This window comes from Sinocyclocheilus anshuiensis, unplaced genomic scaffold (genome assembly GCF_001515605.1).
Source record: "Sinocyclocheilus anshuiensis isolate Anshui unplaced genomic scaffold, SAMN03320099.WGS_v1.1 scaffold393, whole genome shotgun sequence".
Classification (NCBI taxonomy): Eukaryota; Metazoa; Chordata; class Actinopteri; order Cypriniformes; family Cyprinidae; genus Sinocyclocheilus; species Sinocyclocheilus anshuiensis.
In genome coordinates, this window is record NW_015536501.1 from 270,772 (window position 1) to 296,301 (window position 25,530).

General features: G+C 36.9%; 1 protein-coding gene across 1 annotated transcript in view; it reads left to right on the forward strand.

Moving 5' to 3' along the window:
* The window catches only part of LOC107688917 (CXADR-like membrane protein), a 53,338-nt gene extending 31,502 nt beyond the window's left edge, over nucleotides 1-21,836 (forward strand). Inside the window, exons 2-7 of the mRNA XM_016486749.1 lie at nucleotides 10,541-10,698; nucleotides 12,444-12,642; nucleotides 14,753-14,920; nucleotides 15,794-15,916; nucleotides 17,740-17,881; nucleotides 20,937-21,836. Coding sequence (XP_016342235.1) covers nucleotides 10,541-10,698; nucleotides 12,444-12,642; nucleotides 14,753-14,920; nucleotides 15,794-15,916; nucleotides 17,740-17,881; nucleotides 20,937-21,285 — 1,139 coding nt within the window. The 3' untranslated portion in view covers nucleotides 21,286-21,836. The remainder of the gene's footprint in view (nucleotides 1-10,540; nucleotides 10,699-12,443; nucleotides 12,643-14,752; nucleotides 14,921-15,793; nucleotides 15,917-17,739; nucleotides 17,882-20,936) is intronic.
* Nucleotides 21,837-25,530: the final 3,694 nt, after the last annotated feature.

Consider the following 25,530-nt stretch of genomic DNA (forward strand, 5'->3'; position numbering starts at 1 on the left):
TATATATATATATATATATATACACACATATACATTGCACAAACGTGGTGCTTAATTATAAAAAGAGTCTGTTTGAAAGGACTGTAGCAGTTGCAAGGTGGACTTGATGTTGTCAGACGCATCAGAAATCAGGTTTCCCTTTGGGCTTTGATCCTGTGGCTGATCCAGACCAGGTGGAGAGAGAGACTGCTGAGTCCAGCTATCAGAGTTCTCTTGTGATCAAACTTTCTTTTTCATTCATTCCTTTGCTTTCATCATCAGTACTACAGGAAATCCTGAAGGGTTTGTTCGATCTGCTGAGGAGGTGATTCTGTATCCCCAAATTCTTTTTAGTCCAGATGTGTAAAATATTGCATATGGTGGTGTCAATATTGCAGCGTTTCACACTGGTTTTGTGTTTGATCCGGAATCTGCAGTGCTGCAGATTTCTACATCTCCTCATTAAAGAAGAGCAGGACAGCACACACAGTAGTGTGTGTGTTCATGGAAGTGTGTGTGTCTACATGTATCTTTATCTGCTGTCAGCTTTGTGTGTCCATCTGAAGGAGGAACTCTATAATGAACAGTGAGCCATGAGAAGACATGGCAGCTTCCTTCAGGATGACCAGCATTGGAAGACGCTCTCTGATGGACATGCACTCATTGACCTCAGTTTCACTATATTTCCTAGACTTCTTCTAGGTGCCTAAAAAAGAACTTGTAGCTGGTAAGAATGGGTCTGGGTGGTCTTGCGACAGCCAAGTAGTTCACTGGATTTGACTGCAAATTATTTTTTTTTTGTGCTGGTTTTGGTGCATTTTTAGAGTGCTGTGTTTTAACTTTTATCAGCTTGCATGTTTTAAAACCTGAAAGAAGTTTCATCTTTTAATGTATACTGTTTCCAGCCATAAAAGCTAAAACATGTGGAAATAAACTTCAAGACTGTTGGACTTCAGATCACCTGCTGTGTGAATGCTTTGCATTATTATATATAATTGTAGGTTTGTGAGTCTTTCAGCCATTTTCATTCATGTGTATTTTATTTTATTTTATTTTATCTTTTACTTTTACCTTTACTTTTATTCAGCAAGGATGCATTAAATTGTTCAAAAGTGACAGTCTCAAAAGAGACAAAGCTGTCAAAAGGATTTATGATGTTGGCTAAAATATATTTATGGGAGATAAAATGGCTTCAAAACTGAGGGGGGAATTCACTAAGAATGAATTGTGGTCTCTGATAGTGCTGTTTATGTGCAAGTGCTGTACTTTGTACACTTTGTATGCTGTACTATACAACATTGCTCCACCACTGTGATCCAGATACCTGAATTGGCTTTTTAAAATGCTGAAAGTGCACTTGACTACAGCGCACGTCTTGATATGTACTTTTCTCCCTCATTTGATCACATGAATTACTGCTGTCAAGAACGCTAGAAGAGAATACCAATGTGCCAATGATTAGCTGACACTGACAAGAAAAAAATAACATAATTGTATTTATACGGTGGTCTGTCTGAATACTCGATTCTGAGTGGCTGGCAGGTATGCATTAAAATCGTTTAATGCACAGGTAGTTCCACAGTAGTTGCTGTGCACACACACAAACTTGTTGTCAACGCTTCACCGTGACTTTTATTATTAAAAAAGCCTAGATACTAGATCGCTATGTTATATTGCTCAGCAACGAGGTGGTAAAATCGCTGTTTTTGAAGTAATTCATTGTTTGTGTAGAGACGCGCAGACGCAGCACACAGGTAATGCACACACAACTGTTTTCTCTCTCTCTCTCTCTATCGATAGTTCATTCAAATAAATGCTATAATTCATTCAAATAAATGTGATCTTCGCACTATTTCATCTCTGTGTCTGATTTGAAGCGGGCAGAATGGTAGCGCTAACAAGGCGTAACTGACGAAAATAAACGTCATTTTTGTGCCGGTGTGAGGTGTGGATATCATTAACAGCTGCAAATATCATTAACAGCTTTAACTTGTCAATGCTGGCAAATGACCATGGAATAAGCGGGATATTACACAGCTAGCCATGCATTATCCCTTACTTGATGGGATAGTTCACCCAAAAATGAAAATTCTGTCATTAATTACTCGTTCAAAACCCGTAAGACCTTTGTTCATCTTCGGAACACAAATTAAGATATATTTGATGGAATCTGAGAGCTCTCTGACCCTCCATAGACAGCAAGGATATTTTCAGCAAGGATGCATTAAATTGTTCAAAAGTGAAAGTAAAGACATTAATAATGTTTAAAATAAATGCTGTTCTTTAATATTAATATTATTTATCAAAGACTCTTGAAAAAGAGGTTTCCACATCAATGTTAAGCACCCGTTTTCAAATAATAAGAGGAATTATTTCTTGAACAGCAAATCAGCATATTAGAATGATTTCTGAAGGATCATGTGACACTGAAGACTGATTCAGCTGTAATTTTACGAAGCTACGAGAATATTTTTTGTGCCCAAAGAAAACAATAATAACAATTTATTCAACAGTTCTTCTCCCCGAGTTACCGTCTTCTGCCATTTTGGAGTCAATGTAGACTGGAGTAATGATGCTGAAAAATCAGCTTTGCATCAGAGGAATAAATTACTTTTTAAAATATATTACAATAGAAAACAGTTATTTTAAATTGTAATATTATTTCACACCCCAGAACGTAATCAACGTAATCAGCATTGTTTACGTTCGGCATGCGCACGCTGTCTACTGAAAGTAAACAACGCTGATTATGTTGTAATTGGGGAGAAGAACTGTTGAATAAATTATGTTATTATTGTTTTCTTTGTGCACAAAAAATATTCTCGTAGCTTCGTAAAATATATTACAATAGAAAACAGTTATTTTAAATTGTAATATTATTTCACACTTATGCTATTTGTACTGTATTTTTTATCAAATAAATGCAGCCTTGGTGAGCAGAAGAGACTTCTTTAAAAAAAAAATATATATTTTTTAAACCCTACCAACCCCAAATGTTTCAATGGTAGTGTATATATTTTGGCATAATTTATTTAGTGAATCAGGTGCAGCGCAGCGGCGTGTGTGCAAATAAATGGTTTCATTATTCATGGCTTTGGTTTGAGGCAAGAAAACTAGATATTTTAAAGCTGGTCCACAAATTTCAGATGTACCTACCTCTAAATATCACGTTACATCAAGTAGGTGCCCTAGACCATAGTAAGTTAAACCAAATTTTATGCCGATATTTAAAAGTCTCGGTACTGAATGTAACAATTTCCTAGGAAAGCCCAGGAATTATGCAGGGCCACATTATTTTGGATTAATCGCGAGTACAGGAAGCTTTTACAGAATAAGCTAACCTGTGGAGCTACTGTATTTCATAAGGCAAAAGTTTGATTATAACACTCAGTTCCTTATGTTCCTTGTCACATTGTGTTCGGTGTGCACCAACAGTGAGGCAGATGATTGTGTTATTTTCTCTGTGTGTCACCTAGAGTGATTGACACATGCAGTGTTCAGCTGGAGATAATGAGCTTTTTCACATGAGTGTCATCGCCTGCTTGAACACCTCCAATTCAAATGAGATGCTCATCAGCCTCCAGAGGCCCAGCTGAAAACCAGAAAAAGTGAAGACAGGAGTCCAATCCCTGCCTCAAGAAGTATTTTGTATTTTGTTGTGCCTTCTTTCTTTTCACATACCAAGCACCCTGTAGTTTGGATGGCAGCGTAGCAGGGACCAGGGCATCAGGTAGCGTTCATGGGTGTTGATGCCACGAGCTGAAATCTCGTCAGCAGCAGGAAGGGATTAGAGAATTCTTCCTGCCATCAAAGTGTCGCCTGCAGTCACTGGAAACAAAGGCTTGGGATTTAATGGGAAGGAAACGTTCCACACCTCACACCGGCTGGCCAGATAGAAGGCAAAGTAGTGTTTATGCAGAATATTTGATTGGGAAATATTGGTGATGTGATGTGATTTCACAAGGTAGATATGAGCTCAACAAAGAAGATAAACTCAGATCTTTAAGCAGGATATTCCTTTCTCTAGATCTGATATTTTCCTGAGCCGAATGTCCCTAAGGTGACCACTGAACATCATATCAGATGAATATGTTTAAGATTGAATACTGTGTGTGAGTGTAGTGAAAGTTTACATTTACTTTTTTTGAAAAGATGATAGCCAGAAAAGCCTTGATATTGGCGAAAGGGTTCTAATTACAATGAATTTGATTGCAAAAAAAAAAATCTCCAGGTTTGCTATTCTTGTTTGTATGGCCTAACAATTTGGCCAAAACGTGATTATAATAATAATAATAATAAAAAATAATAATAATAATTTAAATAAGAAATATTACTATTGTGATATTGTGCTGTAAAATCAAAAGAGTATTTAAAAAGAATAATATAACAATAATTTCAGAGCAACTTTATATTTTTTACTATATAATATTTATGGCTGTGTTGATTTCGTTTTCTTTTATTTTGGTGGAAAACGGGAGGGAGCTCTTAGAAACATGTTTTTCTATTCTATTGTGCTACTTTTCCATTGGTTTTCATATAAAAACACTCTAGATGGATGTGTTTGATCGTTGTGTTTACGTCTTTTGTGTCTCATGCATGTGTCTCATTCCACTGTCCAGATTTCACGTATTTCAAAGCGAAATTTCTGTGTAAATAGCCCTTGACGTTTCTCTATTGACTTATAATTAGAAGTATGGGAATATGGTTGGCCCATGCATTTTACTAAGACACTGAAAACACGGGATCACAAGCTGCTCGCAGTGCTGCGCTTAACTGTGAAAATTGCAATGCATATGAATATATGATTAACTCACAGCCGTTGTGATTTGATACAAACACTAATCCTATTGCAGTTTTATTTATTTATTAATCTTGCAGCCCTAGTTTTTAGAATATTGCTATGGGACTGCAAGGGTGTTGGTAATATTCTGGCATTTTTTAAATATTTGCAAGAAGAAAGAAATATAGGATTAGAATGACATAAAAGTAAGTAAATGGTGAACTTTGGGGTGAACTGTTCCATCGCTAATTGTAAGTATGATAATGCTTGATTTAGTTTGTAAACACAACTAAGGCATCCTTCCAATACTGATCCATTTTCAGTTCACTAGTCGTGTCTAAGCTAGCAACACAACTCTAAATTAGACATGGTCCAAGGTTGTTTTTCGTCTGGTGTTGTGTGAGAATGAAAGAGCAGAACCACGAACCTGCACTTGACCTGTCAGCACTGCGGCCAAAGAGCGCTTGTATTTACTGCTGCGTTTCTGTTCACTTGCTGTTATGCAGCACCAGTCTTTATCTTTTTTTTATAGCTCAATGGACTCATCTGGGCAGCAGACATAAAATACAGCTTTAATGTGGAGCGTTTCACTCTAGGAAGATGTTCACATGAGACGCCAGACTTTCATGTGTGATATTAAACTTTTAAACTGCGCGGAGTGTAATATTTCAAGAGAAAGTCCGAACCTTGACAGATAAATGCAGTGTAAATCGGCTTAAGATGAACCATGTGCTGCGCTGCACGGTAAAGCACATTTATCTGTATATGTTCTTGCCTTTCTCTTTTCTCTCAAGCCCCAAACACACTCAAGCATACATCATCAGCTACCCACCTCCCCCTCTTCCCGTTTGTGTGCTTTTACAGTTTCCAGCAAAGCCGAGTGAGCACAACAACAGGAAAACAAAGTGCCTTCTCTCATTCTCTCAGCTTTTACCTCTGTCTTTGCTGATTCGAAAAGGCAATAGACTGGCCTCATCACTCCAGAGTCTACGGTAAAGTTTCTCAGAAAACTAGAAAAGGAGGAATGACTAGATGTTTTATTTTCTGAAGAAAATGTGATTGACGTGTAGTTCCAAACCTGCACTCTATGGTGTATGATTTATTTTTTCAATTTGTTGGATTTAAATTTGACAATTTTCAGAAATGTCTCAAATAAGTACAAAGAAACCGCAAGAAACCCATTTAATTAAACTTGAAATGTTGTAGCTGAAGACAAAAATAGTTTTTTTTTCTTGTAAAACACTCCAACAAACTGTCTTTTACAACTTAGAAAAATAATAGTCATACACTGTAAAAAAAATTCCGTAAAATTTACGGTAAAAAACCAGCAGCTGTGGTTGAGGGTTGTCAGGTTTTCGCAATAAAACTAGTCCAATCTCGTTTCGAGGAAAAATCGCATTCCGGGGGTAAAATACACATTTTTCGGCGGGGATCTTCAAGTAAAATTCACATTCCAGGGACTAAATATCACGTTATTGGGGTCGTGCGGCAACAGTGTTAAGTAGCTCAATTCTGCGGGAAAACCGCGGACTTGGCAACACTGCTTATGAACCGACCGCACTATAGCGTTTCCTTGTTTACCGCTGTAACCCCATAAATGTAATGCGTTTTTGTACTTATTTTACTGTTTTTTTCGGGATCTACTGGGACAGTGATAAAGATCTACCAGTCGATCGCGATTGACGGGTTGGCGACCACTGTTTTAGACCATTAGTTCCCACACCAGAGCCAGTTCACAACATGGCTGCCGCACCAGAGCCTCTTCACAACGTGGCTGCTACACCAGAGCCAGTCCACAAGATGGACGCCAGTTTTACCGTTAAATTCACGGTCATTTTTTACAGTGTACATTTTTGGAACAACAGGGTTTCTGCAGGTTTAAAAAAAAGTCTTAAATTCATAAAGTCATTGCATTAAATGTTGCATGCATTGCAAAAAATATCTTTCTCTGTGGTTTTGTTTTCCAGTGTAAATATCTAAAAATCCTTAAATCAAGATACATTTACTTGACATGCAAATGTAAAATGAAGCATTGAACACAATTGAGTTTAAAACAAATATTTGTCAACAGGGGGGAAAAAAGGGTATGAAGAATTGATTTTTATTTAGTCAATTGGCAGATATTTGATATAGTTTTAATCATAAACTCACTTCATTCTAATCTCATGTCAAGTAAATCTATCTTGATTTATTTAGACATTTGCACATTTGCTAAAATAAGTTGTATTTTAGTTTATTGGTGAACTACCCCTTTAAAGCACAATATCTTATTTAGTATACAACTAACAACACTGCATTACACTTAATTCTTGAAATCTAGTTTATATAACCGAAGCTTGAATCAATGAAGTGAAACAAATCAATGAATCAATTTTAAACCGTCTGAATGAACTGACTCACTAAAATGAATCGGACTTCTCCGCCTCATATGAGGGGGGAGGGAGATTGAGGTTTGGTCTTGCTCAACTGTTGAGCTGTGGAAATGAATTAGTAATGTAGCATAACAAAATGTTTCGTCGCTAGTTTTTTCCCCCGGGTTGTGTTGAGCAACTTGTTGGGAAAAAAATAGCTGTGGCACAAATGGTGTGGAAAAGGTTAGTGATAGTTTTAGTGATGCAAGAACCATTAATTAGATCTCAGCTGCAAGATCTTTCCTCTGTTTTCCTCTTCTCGCTGTGAATGTGGAGGTTGCTGTTGGGTGGGAGATCACAGCTCTCTCCCGTGACGAAGCCCGAGTGCCAGTGTAAAGACAGGGAAGGCTATGTACCATGACTTTGGACAGTTTGAAGGGTATGGATGTGATATGTGCTATTGGCTGCTCTATAATAAGACTGCTGAGATCTATGGGGAGGAGAATTTACTGGAGCACAACTCCCTCTAGGGCATCTTCATAGAAATCTGCTTTTCCACCAGCTTTTGGAGCATCTCAGCCAAGCTGCTTGGTTCCTATTGTTAATGAGCCGCTCTTTCACTCTCCTTCCCCCCAGCCTGAGCCACAGTGCGCCAAAAGGGGCTAGAAAATCTCAAGCTGCAGCTGATGGCAGTCCAGGAGAGGCAGAACATGACAGATGAACACTCAGCCTTTCTCGCTCTGCAGGCATTAACATGGCCATTTCATTCAAACCTTTTCCAGCTGAGAACTTAACTTGACCCGGTCCACAGGCACCTTCCTTTCAGTTTAAAAATAGACACATGGATACCTCTGTGTGCTTCAAAGACTTCAGACTGGTGTAGTACCTGACAAATGTTCTTTAGGTGCATTTCCCAAATGTTTTGGTACACCAATGAGCACACAGTGACTCATGATTGGTTGACATGAATAACTTTAACCAATCAGTGATCAGATCGTTACTCACCGTGTACCGTTTACTGCATACTAGTTAGCGTTTAAAAAATACCTTATGCAACGATTAAGATTTTAAACAGTAGTAGACAAGTTTTTTTTTTGTGTGTTGTAGTAATCCGATCAGTTGTAATGTGTCCTTGATATTTATATCATCATCATCGTACTAGTAGTAGTAGTAATAATAATAATAATACATTAATTAATTAAAAAGTGTGCTATATAATTTATTTATTTATTTGTGACTAATTAAATAGCAAATAATCAAATATAAATAATGATAATATGTAAATGTTTCTTTTCTTTATTTGTTTAATAAAATCCTAAAATAGATAATAATTAATAATACAAATAGATCTTTTGCATTTTTAATTTAATCCTGAGTAAAACCAATTTGGCAGTCCGAACAAATGAAAAATATCTTAAGAATTGTGGCAGATTACTCCTGGTTCACTTGTCACACTGCATATGGCTGGTCAGGTTGAGTGCATTTCATTATGGGATACAGTAAATAGTACAATGTTGTATAATGCACATTCAGACAAATGTAGCAGTTCATCCAGGTATTCTGTGAACACAGTACGAGTCGTTCTGAACTGGCACACTTTCTTCTGAGAGCTAGCTTTTCATTTTATTACACTTTATTTTAAAACCTCTGTAAATCACACATCATTCTCCTAATCTTAACTTCGAGGCAGTTAATGCCAGATCTCTATTATTTCACTGCACATCAAAGATGGATTTCCATGACACCACGAGGCCATGCAGATGAGGATTTATCTGATCTTATCATTTCCTTTGAAGAATAACCTGATCATTGTAATACGTCGCATATTAAATCTGTGGCCTGCAGAATTCACCTGCTTCCATTAGAACCCATTTGAACTTGCCTGCATTTGAACCCATTTAATACCGAGATGCTTTTACTGAATAAACAGCCAGAAAAGTCTCTTTGATGTTCTTAAAATATCACATGGTATGACGTCATCTCATTAAGAGGAGAAAATGAAATGTTCAACATGCACCATTCTGATAATTAACGGTATTGTGATTTTAATTAAGGTGATGAGTGTGTGTTCGAATGAGACCGGGCTCTATATTTTTAGATTTCCATCTTTTCTTAAAATTTCAGTGATAATAAATGAGATAGAAAAGATATAATTTAGCTTAATCCACACCGTTGAGTACAGACTGTCAAAGTAGTCATTTATGTTTTTTTTTTTGGTTTGTTTTTTCCTTTTTCCAGCCCAACGTCTGTGATTATTGGAATGATTTTCTAAATATTTGGCACACTGAATGTTTCTGAAATGTCATACCATCATCTTTTTTCTTCTTCTTTCTTTTATTTAAATAAAGAACGTAGTATGCGGTATGCAAATATGTATATTTTATATGTGCAAATATGTAAATGTAGATTTTCAATATACTGTACAGTTGACCAGATTTCTACTAGACTTGCTAACAATTTTCAATATACAATTAGAATGCACTGCATAGAACACCGCAGTGTTTAGCCTTCTATTTCTAGTGTGACAAATTAACCCGAAGCGATACGAACCATCTCCTTGACTATTATTTGTTTAGACTGCCAAAAGTGAAGACATTTTCCCCTAAGTGAATTAATGTGAAATAATTGTATTTGAAACATTCACGCTCTGCAATATGTTAACGTACTATTTTGATATAACAGTATGCAGGGCACTTCTGATCGTTGCTCAAAGCAAAGATATTTGATAATTTGCCTCACATTAACAGAATTATTCAAGCAGAAGGCTGTTGCATGGCTGAGGTGTAGAGTTGTCTGCTTGTCATCTGCCTGTGTTGGCATTATTTCTGCAGTCAGAATGCATGCTGGGAATTAATTAGCTTGGCCTTCATTTAGCTGCCTCCCTGTGTTAATGTAGAGAAGTTCAAACGCAAAGGGTGTTAAAGTACAGTAGCGACGCTTGATGAGTGGAAAATGTGTCGTGATGGGAAACGCTGGGAGGCTGTGATGGTTCGGAATGGGGGGAAATTGGGGTTGTAACACAGATTAGCACAGATTCCGTACGTCCACAGATTCAGCTTCAACCTAAATAAATTCAGAAGCACGGCCTTCTTTGTCTCCAGCAATCGCTAATATTCCATTCCCTCCCTTGTGTTATCGAGCTGATTTCCAAGTGGCCGCTTAGCCGTTAAACTGTTGCCCAATTCCAGGAATTTATTGGAGAATCTAACAGTGATTGTCTTGATGGAGCCTCTGGCCTCTGAATCATCTCCTCTGTGCTCTGGATGAGAGTGCAGTGGATCAGTGGCATGAAATCCCAGACGCCCCTTTCTAAAACCCCCAGTCTACCTCTGCAACCTGCAGCAAAGCCAACTAAAGTCCTTCAGTCCTAACTACTCCCTGGCATCAGGCCTTAACGCTTCCTCCTCTCTCTTTGTCTCTCTCTCCACAGTATTGCTGAGTGTGCTTCAGGCAAATGGCCAGACGGAGATGAAGAGGGTGGTCGGAGACAATGCCACGCTGCCGTGCCACCATCAGCTGTGGCAAGCCGACATCTCCCTGCTGGACATCGAATGGATGCTGCATAAATCCAGCTCACGGCAGAAAGTGGTGAGCGTGAGCGCGCGTGTGCGTCTGATCTCCCGCCACTGCGACATTTCGCTGCTGATGCTGGCCTTCGCTGTTCGCCACAGTCCCTGATCTGCAGTGCAGTACTTTTTTGCTGCTTGTCTTTCTGAAAACTGCACCATCAACTGGTGCTGCAATCAGCACTGTAAAAACGGCTCGCTTTTAATATGTCACTGCTTTGCCTCGTATCCCCCCTAACAATTACTTTTATGACCGAATGATGTGGAATTGGCCCGAGGACAAGTTTTACATTTTAATCTGGCCACGGCTCAAGCTGCTCCCTGAGGTCCTTCCTGACACAATATATCCAACAAGAAGGGGTCAAACCTTTTGCCGATTGAACTTCCTGCCAATTATGAATCATTTCAGAGCTATTTTTCTAAATGGCATGTAGCTTTTAAATGAGAGAGAGCTAGTTTTTAGGGGTGAGTTTTTGATGTGCTTAGATGATCATTTTGGGGCCTGTCTCTCAAACCCTTTAGCGCCACCAGCACTTCAAACTTTAAGGTGCATAGTTTTAGTTTATTTATGCACAACAGTTCAAAAGGTTGTGGTTTTTAAAATGTTATATTTTTGAAAGAAGCATCTTATGCTTACTAAGTCTGCATTTACTTGATCAAAAACAGTAATATTGTGAAATATTATTACAATTTAAAATAGCTGTTTAATATTTTTATTATATTATTCTGGACTGCCATCACATTTTTTTTATATATTTTCAAATGTATTTTAATCTTGCGATGAAATGCTGAATTTTCAGCATCACTACTCCGGTCTTTACATGATCACACGATCCTTCAGAAATCATTCTAATATGCTGATTTTTCTAATATGAACTCTTCTTATTATGAATGCTGAAAACAGTTGTGCTGTGTAATATTTTTAAACCATGATACATTTTGTTTTTCAGTATTCTTTGATGAATTGAAAGATAAATCTTTTGTATCATTATAAATGTCTTTACTGTCACTTTTGATCAGTATAACGCATCCTTGCTTAATAAAAGTATTTTTCTATTTCTATTTCTATTTTTCTACCTGAAACTTTTGATCAATAGTAACTTTATAATCGAATGATCTAGAAGCAAACTATTTTTATTGTTTTATTAATTGAATTTCTGTCATTTTTAATTTTGTTGAAAAAACAAAATTATTTTAACACTTTTTTTTTCTTTCTTTTTTTTGAGATTTTGATCATGCCAGTCAAAATGATTACAAAACATTTTGATACAGATGCATCAATAGTAATATTCGGGGTACTAATTGATAAATAATTATTTTCATGTTATGGCGATATTAAAATCCTACACTATTTTTGGAATTTAGAAATTCTTATAATATGAAAAAAAAATAGATATTAATTTTAAGACTGATAAGTTAAAATTCTGAAATAATAATCAAAGTTGCCTAATTATTCGTGTTTTTATAGATAATGGTGTTTTGTTAGATAATGGGGAAAAAATAACTTTTGTCAGTGAAAAGGGCAGTTTCTTGTTAGGAAAATAGCTTTAGCGTTGCTTTACAGAATGAAGTTGAGTATCAGGGACACCGAAAGACAAATATAACCAAGTGAAGAAGGGCCTGATTCACAGTGACATCAGAGTTTAGCAGACTCCTACTGCAGGCTGTGACTCAACCCTCACTGGACTGCGCCCTTAGCGCAAAGAGTTTCACAAGCCTAATCAAAGCAGTATTTATTAACACGCTGTATGTTTTCTCTTTCACCAGGTGATCACATACTTTGCCGGTCGGATCTACAACCCCAATGAGAGCGAAGCTGGGCGGCTGTCCCTGGCGGGAGACTATCTAAAAGGCGACGCTTCGCTCTTGATCAGCGACCTCTCACTCACCGACTCCGGAGAATACATCTGCAAGGTCAAGAACGGCGGGAAGTACTACTGGAACACAGTCAAACTCATCGTACTCCGTGAGTCTTTGGCCCCTCAGCTTGGCTTTAATTAACTCCTCTTGTAGGCCTAGGGAACGATAAAGACATGACAGATGCTTATGTCACAGAGTAAGGGGTCCAAAAATAGCACCAGGATGTTGTCCCTGGGCGTAGTGTGCCCTGCCATCACACGGCTTTTTAAGAGGTTCATGATGGGAGGAAAAATAGATCTAAATGGAGAACGATACAAAAGGGTAAAAGTGCATGTGTGAGTGTACAGACCTGGTTTTGCATACTTTAAATCCTTGTTCCATTATAATTTAGTATTAATTTAAAATATACAGTGGTGGCCAAAATTATTTTAAATGATTAAACATGGTTTTAAGTCAGTTATTTCTATCTTTTGCTGTAGTGTGTCAGTAGGAAATATCAGTTTACCTTTCCAAACATTATTTTTGTCATTAATTGTAAAAATCCAGTGAGATTTTTGACAACTGCCAGTGCTCCACACTGATCTGATCTCATCATCATCATCATCCAGTCTGTCTGGAATGAGATGAAGAAACAGAACAATCTGAGACAGACTAAATCCAGAAGAAACCTACCTGCAAAGCTACAGTACTGCTACATTTTTAGGCACTTTTGTAAAAATGTTGTAAAATGAGGATGCTGTCAAAAATAATGTCATAGATAGACTTTCTTTATTAAGTAACGTTTGTTCAAGTAACAAGTAACAAGTATCAAGTAACGTCTATTAACTAAATTAAATCAACATTTCATCCTTTGCGTTTAAAGTAGCTTTTGCCCTATAGGTGCACTTGCGCATAGTTTTTCAGGTAGCTTTGGAAATATAAACTGATATTTCCTACTGACACACCACAGCAAAGTGTGCCAGTTGTGCCCTGATCTTGGCGTGAAATGACATTCAGCGACTGCGTGACAATAAGAATGACACATTACGCATGATAGCATGGGAAAAAGCAGTCATCACATGTAGAAATGTACATAATTTACAAGACACACTATAGTCGAACTTCCAAAACACATAAATCAGTCTTAGTTACTCATTCAACATGTATTATTGTGAATATGTGTCCTGCATAGAAACATTATATGTCTGTTTTCACCCCATTGGTTCTTTCTATATTCCCTCATTCCATCTTAACCGCTTCGCCAGCTGCATAAAGACATTTAAGAGCACCACAAATTTACGCATGCATTTGTATAAATGGTCCGTGGCTTTCAAACGACACGTTCGATTCCGAGGGGCAAACATTAGCATTTGTCTTGTTCAACACAAAGATAATGGTATCAGTTTACCTTTCCAAACATTCATTTTGCCATTAATTGTAATAGTCCAGTGAGATTTTTGCAGTGTAATCCAGTGAGAGAAAATACTAGTGTTCTAATAATTTTGGCCACCACTGTACATTTTGTAATATTATTCTCAGTGTTTTTAGTCTTTTAACTCGTGTTTCATAATTGTTTTTTTTTTTGCACTTATACATAATTTGTTAACAAGACATGCATTACTACCTGGTTATTTAATACATTAGCCAATTCTTTGTTGGATTTCCGGTTAGAATGTCTGTATTAAGATGTAAACTTCACAGGATTATCAAAAAATATGCATTACTATATGGATATTTAATATTTAAGACAATTCTTTGTTGAATTTCCAGCTAAAATGCCCATATTGTGGTACAAAATTCACTAAATTATCCAAAAATATGCATTACCATGTAGCTATTTAATATATAATTCTTTGTTGAATTTCCAGCTAAAATGCTAAAATTTACAGGATTATCCAAAACTATGCATTACCATGTGGATGTTTAATATTTAAGACAATTCTTTGTTGAATTTCCAGCTAAATCGACTATATTGTGATATAAAATTCACAGAATTATCTAAAAAAATATGCATTCCTACATGGCTGTTTAATATTTAAGCCAATTCTCTGTTGAATTTCCAGCTACCATACCTATATTGTGATATACAGTTCACAGGATTATCCAAATATATGTATTACTGTGTGGTTATTCAGTTATTGAATTTCCAGCTAAAATACCTATACACTGATACAAAAAGCTCATACCATCATGTAGTGTTTACCTTACCATTGTGTGTTTTCTCTTTTGCAATGTAGTAAAGCCGTCCAAACCACGCTGTTGGATGGAGGGTCGTCTGCTGGAAGGAAGTGATGTCAGACTTAGCTGCAAGTCCACAGATGGTTCTGACCCAATCAGCTACAAATGGGAAAGAGTCTTAGACAAAGGAAAATATGCTGGCAAGCTGCCACCTCTGGCCCTCATAGGTGAGCATTTTGTCATTTATGTCTGTAAGTATGAGGAAATTTTAATAAGGACCATTTTTACTATCTGTGCCATATTTAGATAATGTGATGTTGGTGAAGATGATCTTTTGACTGTAACCTGTTGCCCATGTTTTAAACGCTAAACTGACTCGCTCTGCTCCAATCACTTTAATACTGCTTTCCCATGAAGAACAAAATTCAGCGTTAAGTTTATCTTCCAAGCGTGGGGAGTAAATCATGTGGACATCTCTCTGGAGGAGCAGAAAATAGATGAAGACACTACAGGGCCAATTTAACACAGCAAGCATTCTCAAATTAAATTTACATCAATTCCATCAGCACTTTTTACCCCACATGCTTCACTACCTCCTCAATTAGCCCCTCTTATGAGATCGGCTTGGAGATGTGACGTATGTGTAATGTAATGTGCTCTCTACCCTTCATCAGGCTTTATGGAGAATTTTGCAGAACATGCTCTGTTCATTCAACTGCGCACTTTCAGTAGTTGTTTCACATCAGAAATGAGGTTTTGATAAAATCAACACTAACCAAAAGATTGTAGGTTCAATTGTTGAAGCTTGAAGTGTGACAGCATGTCCTAATCAGGCCCGTTGTGATGAACTGACAAGCAATAAATCTTGTCCATGTCCTTACCAGCCATAAAAAGCAACATTTTGTTGAATGCTTGGTTTTTATTTATCTTGTAAACTTACAGTTTGGTAATGCCGCTTGACATGACACAATCACAGACAACAAGAGCTTATCTGATACTTAATATACAGCTACACTGCTGTTCAAAAGTTTGGGGTCAGTAAGATTTTATTATTTATTTTTTATTTGAAAGAAATAATTCCGTGTTTTTTTTATCTAAAGATCTGAAGAACCCTGAGATTGTGACATTGAAGAATCTGACGAGGGAAAGCGCGGGTGTTTATAAATGCACTGCCAGCAATGATGTCGGAGAAGAAAACTGCACTTTAGAGGTCAAAGTTCACTGTAAGTACCTGTGTGAATGGATGCATTCAGAATGGCATACTAGCGTAGCATACTGTGAAAACCTAAAAATACCGCACAGTATGAAGTGATAAATGCTTCAAACCATAGTATGCTACATTGTTGACACATTACCTCATTGCGCAGCATCCAGTTTTCCATTGCCTTAGAAATAAATATGCAAATTGAATTTTTTTTATAGCTAATTTGTCAAAAACATTGATAAAAAAAATAGTCAAGAAGGAGATGCTACACATTTTCTACTGCTTTATTTGTCAAGCTGTAAATGGTAGGTCAAATAGAGTGCATTGCTTTGCATTGTGGGAGACATTAGGTAATCTGAGTATCCCATGCATACAGAAAATTTGCATACATGCAATGCTGCATAACACAATATAATATGAATATTATTTTGTACTTAATTTGAACTTAGCCATTGTGTTTTTCTGTTTGTTTCAGCACTTTGATACAGACTCAGATGAAAAGCAAATGCGAATCATAATTCTTACTCCTAGTTTTTGTTTTCTTTTTGCTTCTGACACTTAATTGAATTAGCGTCAACACAAGTACATTGCCAACCCACCGTATATTTTGTGAAGATGGCAGTGAGATCCTGACCCGTTCTGCTATGCAGTGCAGTCTTTCAGTACTATTTAACATCCAAATAAAGAATTCATCCTTTTCTTTATCACAGTGTTCATTGATTTAATTCCTTCCTCCAAACCTTTCTCAAACAGCTCTGCTGCATAATTAAATATCAGATGATGGAATTAGAAGAAATAATTAATTATGTGGCGGAAAGAGAAATTTATTCATGCAAAAAATGGCATATTATTAAAGGAAGGAACGTAGTGAGTGTGGTAGGTTGATTAATGCTGTGCTGTTTGCTGGAGTATTCTCATGGTGAGATACACTCCTTCAGGTATCTGCAATGCAGAGGGGGCTGCTTGCTTGTTACAGGCTGTATGTTAGGCTACTCTTATCATGGAAACTTTGTTTTATGTGTCTTTTCAAAGAATGGAGAGTGTTAAATACAGTAGTGGAGACTGGGTGTGTGAGTTTTTAAACAGTTTTACACACTTCTGGGCTCTTTCTCTCTCTCTCTCTCTCTCTCTGTGTGTGTGTGGTTTGTGAATAGAATAGAATAGAATAGAATAGAATAGAATTTATACATTTCCTGAAGAAAATTTGAGTGGTTCTGAGTAGTTGCTTACTGGCATAAGTCAAAAGAGTTCCCCCTTGAGTTTCTATAGAATTTTGGTCCCTAGAAATTGCTTGGGTCATTCCATTTATGTCGTCTTATGATTTTTTTCTATTTTTCTTCTAACACAATTGGTTCCAGACAACCGACATTCTTCATTTTTTTAACCCTTAAGTCAAAGTATGAACATTGTCTTCTATAGAGCTGTTTTATAGCTGAATCATTTATTATTATTTTTTTCATATTTGATATGTAAGACAGTATTGAACTAAACAGAATCAACACTGAACTAACTTGAGCTGAATAACAACAATATTATCTTCTGTAGAGCTGCTTTATAGCGGAACTGAGTTCTCTTCATAGTTAACATTCACACAGTTATTGAACTAAATATAGTTGAATAATGACACTATTATCTTCTGTACAGCTACTTTACAGGTGAATTTTTTTTTGTTTCATAAATGAAGATTTTTGCAATGGTAATACTGTTATTTTCTTGTTTATTACTGGGAAGCTGCTTTAAAACACTCTGTGTTATATGAAGCGCTAATATAAATGTGACTTGACTTGACAGTAATAATAGTGACAGTTACCTTAGCAAACACCATAACTTGTGATGTTGCAGATGTCCGGGGGATGGGTGTGGTGGCTGGCGCTGTGGTGGGCGTGTCCTTTGGCGTTCTCCTCATCATCCTTATCGTCTGGCTTGTTTTCCGCAAGAAAGAGAAGAAGAAATATGAGGAGGAGGAAGCACCCAATGAAATAAGGTAAAGAAAAAAATAATAATGAACACTTTTTAAAATAGCGTATAGAACGTTCATGCAAATTACAGCCTGAGAACAAGTATAATACTTGTTAAAGCAGCAGCTCTATTTCTCTTTGTTGACTTGCATTCATGTCGAGGCTAATTTGCAGGTGTCAGGATGAATTATGCACATTTGGAGGATGAGTGAGCATTAACAATGCAGACAACAGCGAGATACACACATATACACTGCTCTTGCTGAGGTTAAAGAGATGCATAACAAGGCCCAAGAGTTGCAGTCTTTTTCCCTAAACTTGTTAACCAGTAGCCTGAAGGGTCTTTTTTTTTTTTTTAAGTGTTTTTACATTTTAGTGTATTTATCAAAACATTTTGAAAAATGCAAAGCCCAAAACAAAAGTTTGTGCATGCAAATGATGTTAGCTATACAAACTCTGAAGCTTTAGAGCCGTTTATCAGAAAAGTGATCAACATTTATCACTTTTTAGTTTAGCCCAAACTTCTAGAAAATGCATTTAGATTGCATTAGAAAATGCATTTAGGCCTGAATGCACTCCATGCAGGTTGTTGAACAGAAACACTTCTAGCAAGTTTCTGAATCCTTATGGCAAAAGTATATTTTCAGATATATTTTTAAATCAATTTCAAAATAGAAAAAAAAAAAAAAAGCCTTTTTTTTTAAATGCATTATATATAATTACTTTATATATTTTACTTAAATTCCCTCATATATTTCTTGTCCATTTTTAATATATTTTTGATTATATTGGCTGAAAATATTTTATCCATTAGTTTATATTTATATTCACTGTACAGGCAAACCAAAAGTTATGCGGACATCAGATATAATTTTTGATATCTTTTTACTAGAGGGGGCAGGACACTATAGTTTATGGAAGTATACATTTATGTAAGTGAGGATAGCAAAATAAAGTAAACTGTGACATATACCCAAACATTCTTCATACAGTGGACTACCAGTAAAATTGATCAAATTAAAATTAAAGGGGTCATATGATGCTTTTTTAAAGATCATTATTTTGTGTATTTGGTGTAACAGAATATGTTGACATGCTTTAATGTTCAAATCTAATTGTGTACTTAAATTTAACAGCTGACAGCTATTCAACGTAATTCAATACATACCTTTCTATCAAATTTATCTGACATTATTGAGATGAATTTGTTCTGACATTTGTTCTAAGTTCTTGTCATATTTTATGAAATCGAATGAAGGTCCTTGCACACTGAGTCCGAAATTTTCACTTGTTAAAAAATAAATACGACCTCACATTGTGTCAATCACGTTTACACACTGCCTCCGAAACTTTCGTCCGTCATAAAAAATTCGGATCAGGTTCGATTTTCTGTGTTTTCACATCCGTAAATCCGTATTTTGATAGGAAAGGATGACGAATACGAAAAAAACGAGAGAAAAAAAAAAAAAGCATACGGAAATTTCGGACTCAGTGTGCAAGGAACTTAAACTGTGATAATGTGAGAAATGTTAAAGGTGTCTCAATAAATTTTGGTTTGACTGTATATTTAACAGAATAGTCCACCCTAAAATGAAAATTCGTATCATTTACTTACCCTCATGTTGTTCAAACCCTGTGTGACTTTTTTTTTCTTGCTTCTATGGAACACAAAGAAAATATTCTGAAGAATTTTGGTAACAAACAGTTTTGGTTCCCTTTGACTTCATGATCAAAAAAATAATGGATCAAGTCAATAGGAACCTGAACTGTTTACCAACATTCTTCAAAATATCTTCTTAAGACATGAAGGTGAGTAAATGATGACAGAATTTTCATTTTTGGGTGGACAATACCTGCAAGCTGTTGATTTATTTAGCATATTGTATATTTTGGCCATAAAAGGACTATACTGTATGTATATATGTATACTCTACATGTATTTTTTGCTTTATGTGGAACTTTATTTCATGTCTTTGTGTTGATGAGTCACATTGTAATTTGAGTCACATTGAAATTTATATGCTAACACAAATGCACATTGCATTCACAGCATTCCTGGAAAAGGGTGTAATAACAGGAATTATTTAGTTTCGAGTCAACTACTGTCCTGGAGGATGAACAATTTGAAAATAAAATGTTTTTGAGGGAGTTGACATGTTTGTAGCTAGCTGTCTGAATAATAACACTTTCGATTTGGCACAGACATTTTAAGACCCCTTGAGTATAGACGCTAAGTATATACAAGACTGCATGCTTGCAATGCAGGGCCGTAGCTGGGGTTTGTGGGGCCCCGGTGCAAGTTGTACCTGTGGGCCCTGTTTGAAACTGTGCAAATAGCACAAATAAATAAAAAGAACAAAGATACAAATTAAACAATGTTTAAGTTTTTTTCCAGTTTGTAGGTGTCCAGGTACATAAACCGAATAATGAAATGTAAAGTAGCTTTGCATAGTCTTCACTATATAAGTTAAATATAGATTAATTCTTGTTAAAACTACAAAGTAATTCAGTAAAGAGCAGTGAGTGATTTTCTCTCATTTCATTTCTTGGATTAACATTAAGGACACTGGCAGCAGCTAGTAAATTAGGCGCGGTCACTTTAAGAGCTAGTAAATTAGGCGTGGTCTCTTTAAGAGCTAATAAATTAGGCGTGGCCACTTTAAGAGCTAGTAAATTAGGCGCGGTCACTTTAAGAGCTAGTAAATTAGGCGCGGTCACTTTAAGAGACAATGCATCCAATATAATGATACATATCTGATTTCTTTCTCAACTGTTTACTTTCACTTAAGACATAACCGACAATTTTTTCGAGGATACTCGCAAAGATGGGTATTGTGACATATTTTTGTATGTATTTGTCAGTTCAAGAGCAAGAAGAATTCAGTGTTCACGGACTGTGTGTCAACTGTCCTGAGCGTCTTTTTAGGCTGGCCTCGGCCAGTTGGTTAAAGTCGCCGGGGGCCCCCCCACAGCCGTGGGCCCCTATAATCGTCACCACCTTTCACCCCGCTAGCGACGGCCCTGCTGCAATGCACTGACCAAGCCAGATAAAGAATCTCAGTCTCTGTCTTTATGTTTTAGGGAAGATGCAGAGGCTCCCAAAGCGAAACTGGTGAAGCCGAACTCTCTCTCCTCCTCCCGATCTGGTAGTTCTCGCTCCGGGGCCTCCTCCACTCAGTCTATGGTGCACAACAGCGCCCCCCGTGGGCCCAGGCCTCGACCTCCTGTTGTGGCTGCCCTTAAAGAAAGCGGGCAGCCCAAAAACTTCCCTCCGGTCCCACCGCCGTACAACCATGTGGTCCCCAAACCTCTGGAGCCCGGCAGTAGCCCCAAAGCCAGCCCGGCAAAACTCAGCCCTGGGAACCTGGCGAGGATGGGCGCCACACCGGTGATGATTCCCGCCCAAACCAAGGCATTCCAGACTGTGTAGGAATAACAAACGCCCTAAACATACACACAAACATAAATACACACACTGCACCGAGCATCAAATCCCACATCTGGTATCAGGAACATTCCCAAAGGATTTCCCATTCCCTGCGGAAAACCCAGATGGTCAGGCCTTTTGATTCAACAGAACCGACTTTGTTGGAAAATAAATGCTTTTGTTGTTTTTATGTGCACACTGAAGTGGAAGAAGACCCCTTGTGGAGTGTAAAGGGTAAAGACAGAGGAAAAAGGGCGGGTTTGGTTGTGGAGGGCTGTGCCTTGCGTTATGATGATGGTTTGAGCAAACAAAAGAGGCAGATATGAACAGAGATACAACTCTGCCTTTACCCAGACAGACAGCCTGTCTACCTGACTGCACACTTCCCGTCCTTGCTGGGTTTGAACTGACAGCTACAGAACTGGAGGAGAAACTCACAAAAGCGGACTCTTTCCGGCACCTGCTCGTCCGCCCCTACGAGGATTCACATCTGCCACTCAATTTCTCAGCCAATCGGCATTCGCCAGGCGGCCCTGTGGGCATCACACCTCAACAGCCAATGGCAGGTCACCTGCTGGGCACAGACTGGCCCAGAATGAGGAGAAATCAACACACTACGACATAAACAGTGACAGTAAATTTCTTTGTTCTTCATTAGAGCTATAAATATTCCATACGAATAGACGTATTCCATATTTAAGAGGTATTTATAGGAATTCCATATATTTCAGTTCATTCGTAACGTGTGTGCACATTCCCTTTAAATCATTCATTCACATTCTTCCGGATAATTCAACAAAGTATCTTCAGTAATGAGGTTGATCGTCCCAGTGGGGAAATGGTTTGGCTCCACTTTGGTTTTTGGTATTTGCAATTGAAATCAGATGTCTGGTTGGCGCATCCCATTGGATGCAAGTATGATGAGGTTGGGTCAGGCTTATTCTGTGCTGGTTTATATGGATCTAAAGTGTCTAAATGATTATGATGAAACCGAACAAGCAGGCCCACACACAATCATGCATGTGTGGAAAAAAATCCAGTTTTCACTTTGGAAGTTTGCTGAGGCCACTGCTCTACATAACCCTTCATTTCTGTGTGTATGTTTATTAAATATTATGGTTAATTTGCTAATGCTTTCAGCTACCAATAAGAATGTAGTACTTTTTGCTCAGTTTAAGACATTGTATATCATTTTATTCAAAAAATCAACTGAGAAAATGTGGGGGGAAAAAGTCAGCAAATTTTGTCTGGGCCTGCGAATGAGCTTTGAATGTGTTCGATATTGTATAGCTGACTATTTAGTTTTTTTCCTCATTTCAACAATTAAGTTTTAAGATTAATTTCATTTTTTGCTGTTTTAGCAAAACACATTATTGTAACTGCAGTAGGTTAGAAGCTTTAAATTCTTGAGTGCAGATTTTTATATACATTCATCATTTTTGTATTCTTGTTATATTTGGGTTACTCTAATGCCATTGCAAATACATTTTCTCTATTTTTCAGTTGTTTTCCCTCTTAGATTTGAATGTTTGAGGAATTCTAATGCTCAGAGAGGCATTCATACTCAGACCCAACTGGAAAAATGTGTTTTTTGAGTCCACATTAGTGAACAGCAGGGGACCACAACATGGATTCCTCCCCTCAAAGAGAAAGTCTTGTTATTTACGTCTTCAGAAATGAATTAGATGGACGAACAAGATGTCAGAAAATATTCAATGTGACAGATCACCCTTAAGGACAGAACAATGTCTTCTTGCCGGATAACCAGGGATTAAGCGTCTCTGAGTGGAACAAGACTTCGATGTCAGTGCAGGAAGAGGTAAAGGAACCAAAGGCTGACCTTATTTATCTAAATCCAATCCTTCACAACTCTTGAAGCCAATGCAAAAGAACACAGTGTGTGCACCCAGTTATACTGATTTAGCTTCAACCCACAGCCCGGTCGATTCCCCTGCTTTGAAGTCTATTTCCATGCGCAGGGAAATTGAGAAAATGAAGTAATATTAGTCAAAGTACTTCCTCGCAACCCGCTGTTCCTGTACGGCTGAGTCTGCTGTTGATATGTGCTGAGACGCATGGTTCAGTTAAGTTTGTGTTCAGTCAGTAACAGCTGAACAGTTTGAATGCTGAGCTCTAATGTTAAACACCCTGCATACAATTGCTTGAGAGAATGTGCATCTAAACAATGGACCTGCATGACACCGATAGCTAGAGAAAGACGAATATTTTGACTCAGTGCTAATATCAGTACATTATATACTAAGAATCGCATTATTAAAGGGTTTTGGTTAAAATGTTACTAATGTAAATACTTTTATACGTCGCCATTATACGGAATAATGCAAGAACTCATTCTTATCGAGGTTTTGCACTTCTGCGGCTGTGCTCTCTATACAGTAGTTTTGTCTGGTCAGTCTGGTGTTTTGACTGCATGAGTGAGGAAACTGAGCCATTTCCCTCTGTTGCTGTTTTTTTTTTTTAACATTACTGGCTATTTTTGGATGACAAAGGACATTGTACATATTTCCTTTCTTCATTACAAATGTATATTTGTACAGTATCTTAATGATTTTCTTTTGGTTTGTAATAAAGCATTCAGTGGCAAGCCAATGAAAATGCTTTCATTTTTCTGTTCACTGCACAGACGTTTCAGGAGTTTCCATTCTCAAAATTAGTTAAGCTGCCTTTTGACTTTGTGGAGGGATCAAAATCCAAACTCAAAGCAAATTTAAAGATACGTTGAAATGTTATTTATGTACTTGTGTCTGGGGGAAAAAAGTATTTTCTGTGGCAGCCATCCATCTGAAGTGTTCTTGCTCGAAGTTGAGAGTCAAGTTAGTTTCTGGAGTGTCTTATGTGCTAAAAAAAGAAGAAGAAAGGAAGTTAATTATTCATTCCTTAATCCCCCCATTGTGGTGTAATTGTTCTCTCAGTCTCATAGTGATTCGGGCGTGCTTCATCAGTATGCAGTCTGACAAATCATTAACACGGAGCATGTGAGCACCTCGCGCTGCTGACCCAAATCTCCTATAGAACAATATAATACATTATTTTCCAATCGATCACAGCCGTTGTTCTAAAATATCTAAAATCCGTTTTCCACCTTCCTCCTCACTCGAAACAATAAGAGGATCTCGTAAAGAGTTTTAGGATGCTTGATTACAGTTTTAGTGCAATTGTGCCCTCTACTGGCCACAATGTGCATTTACCTGCACTTATACAAAAATCAACAGTATGAAATAGAGGGAATAAATAAAACATAAGCATGTGGAAAGGAAAGAGAATTTATATCTAGTGTAAAAGTGCCATTCTTGTGTTTTCCCTGATGAAAAAAACAACAGGCACCATCACAAAATTTGCAATGGGTTTACTGGTTATAATGGGACTTGTATTGGTTTTAATGGTAACTGTAATGGACCCTATGGGTTCCTACTGGTAATTGGTTGCCTTCTATTAGTGGCTTTTTAAAGCCACTAAATCCTAATGGAATACTGTATTTACTAGTTACCATATCAACATTATATAGAGAAAAAAGTGCGCCAACATTCAAAAGTCTTTTGAAGATATCGCTGAACATTTATTTTACCATAGTAAAATTTAATTTCTGGCTTTAGTAAATTTTTCATCTCAGTTTTTATCATTCATTTAAAATGAGACAACTCTGCTATTATTTTAATCTCCAATCTGTTATTTATCACTAGGCTATAGATCGTTTTTTAATGCTTCAATAACTAGCAGAAGACACTAACCAGTTTTAAATTCCAGTACGGGGCATGTTGTCACATTTCACTTCCATTTTTTTGGGGGGGTAAATAAAAAAAAACGTATACACTGTAATTATGAAACAAAGGCGACATATTTGTACTATACAAGTGCGAAATTACTGTGGATAAAATATTTTATTCTGAACCCCATGTGGATTTACAAAAACTGAGAAAGTCAAAAAGTGTTACTTTTTTGTGCCCCGCTCCCCAGAACAATGATACAAATTATGACATTAGTGATGTATTTACTTTAATTAATTTTAATGTGAAACGACGAGAAACAGGTGAATAAAGACTGACAGTCAATGTTTAATGTTCAGAAATTATTCTTTCAATACATGTAAAGCATTTCAATGATACAAATTAATTTACACATTTTCATTTCTTGACTGAAAAATAACACAAGTTAAGTTGAGCTCAAAACTTTTATTTGAATAATAATGATGATAATAATAATAATAAATATTTTATTTACAAAAACCAT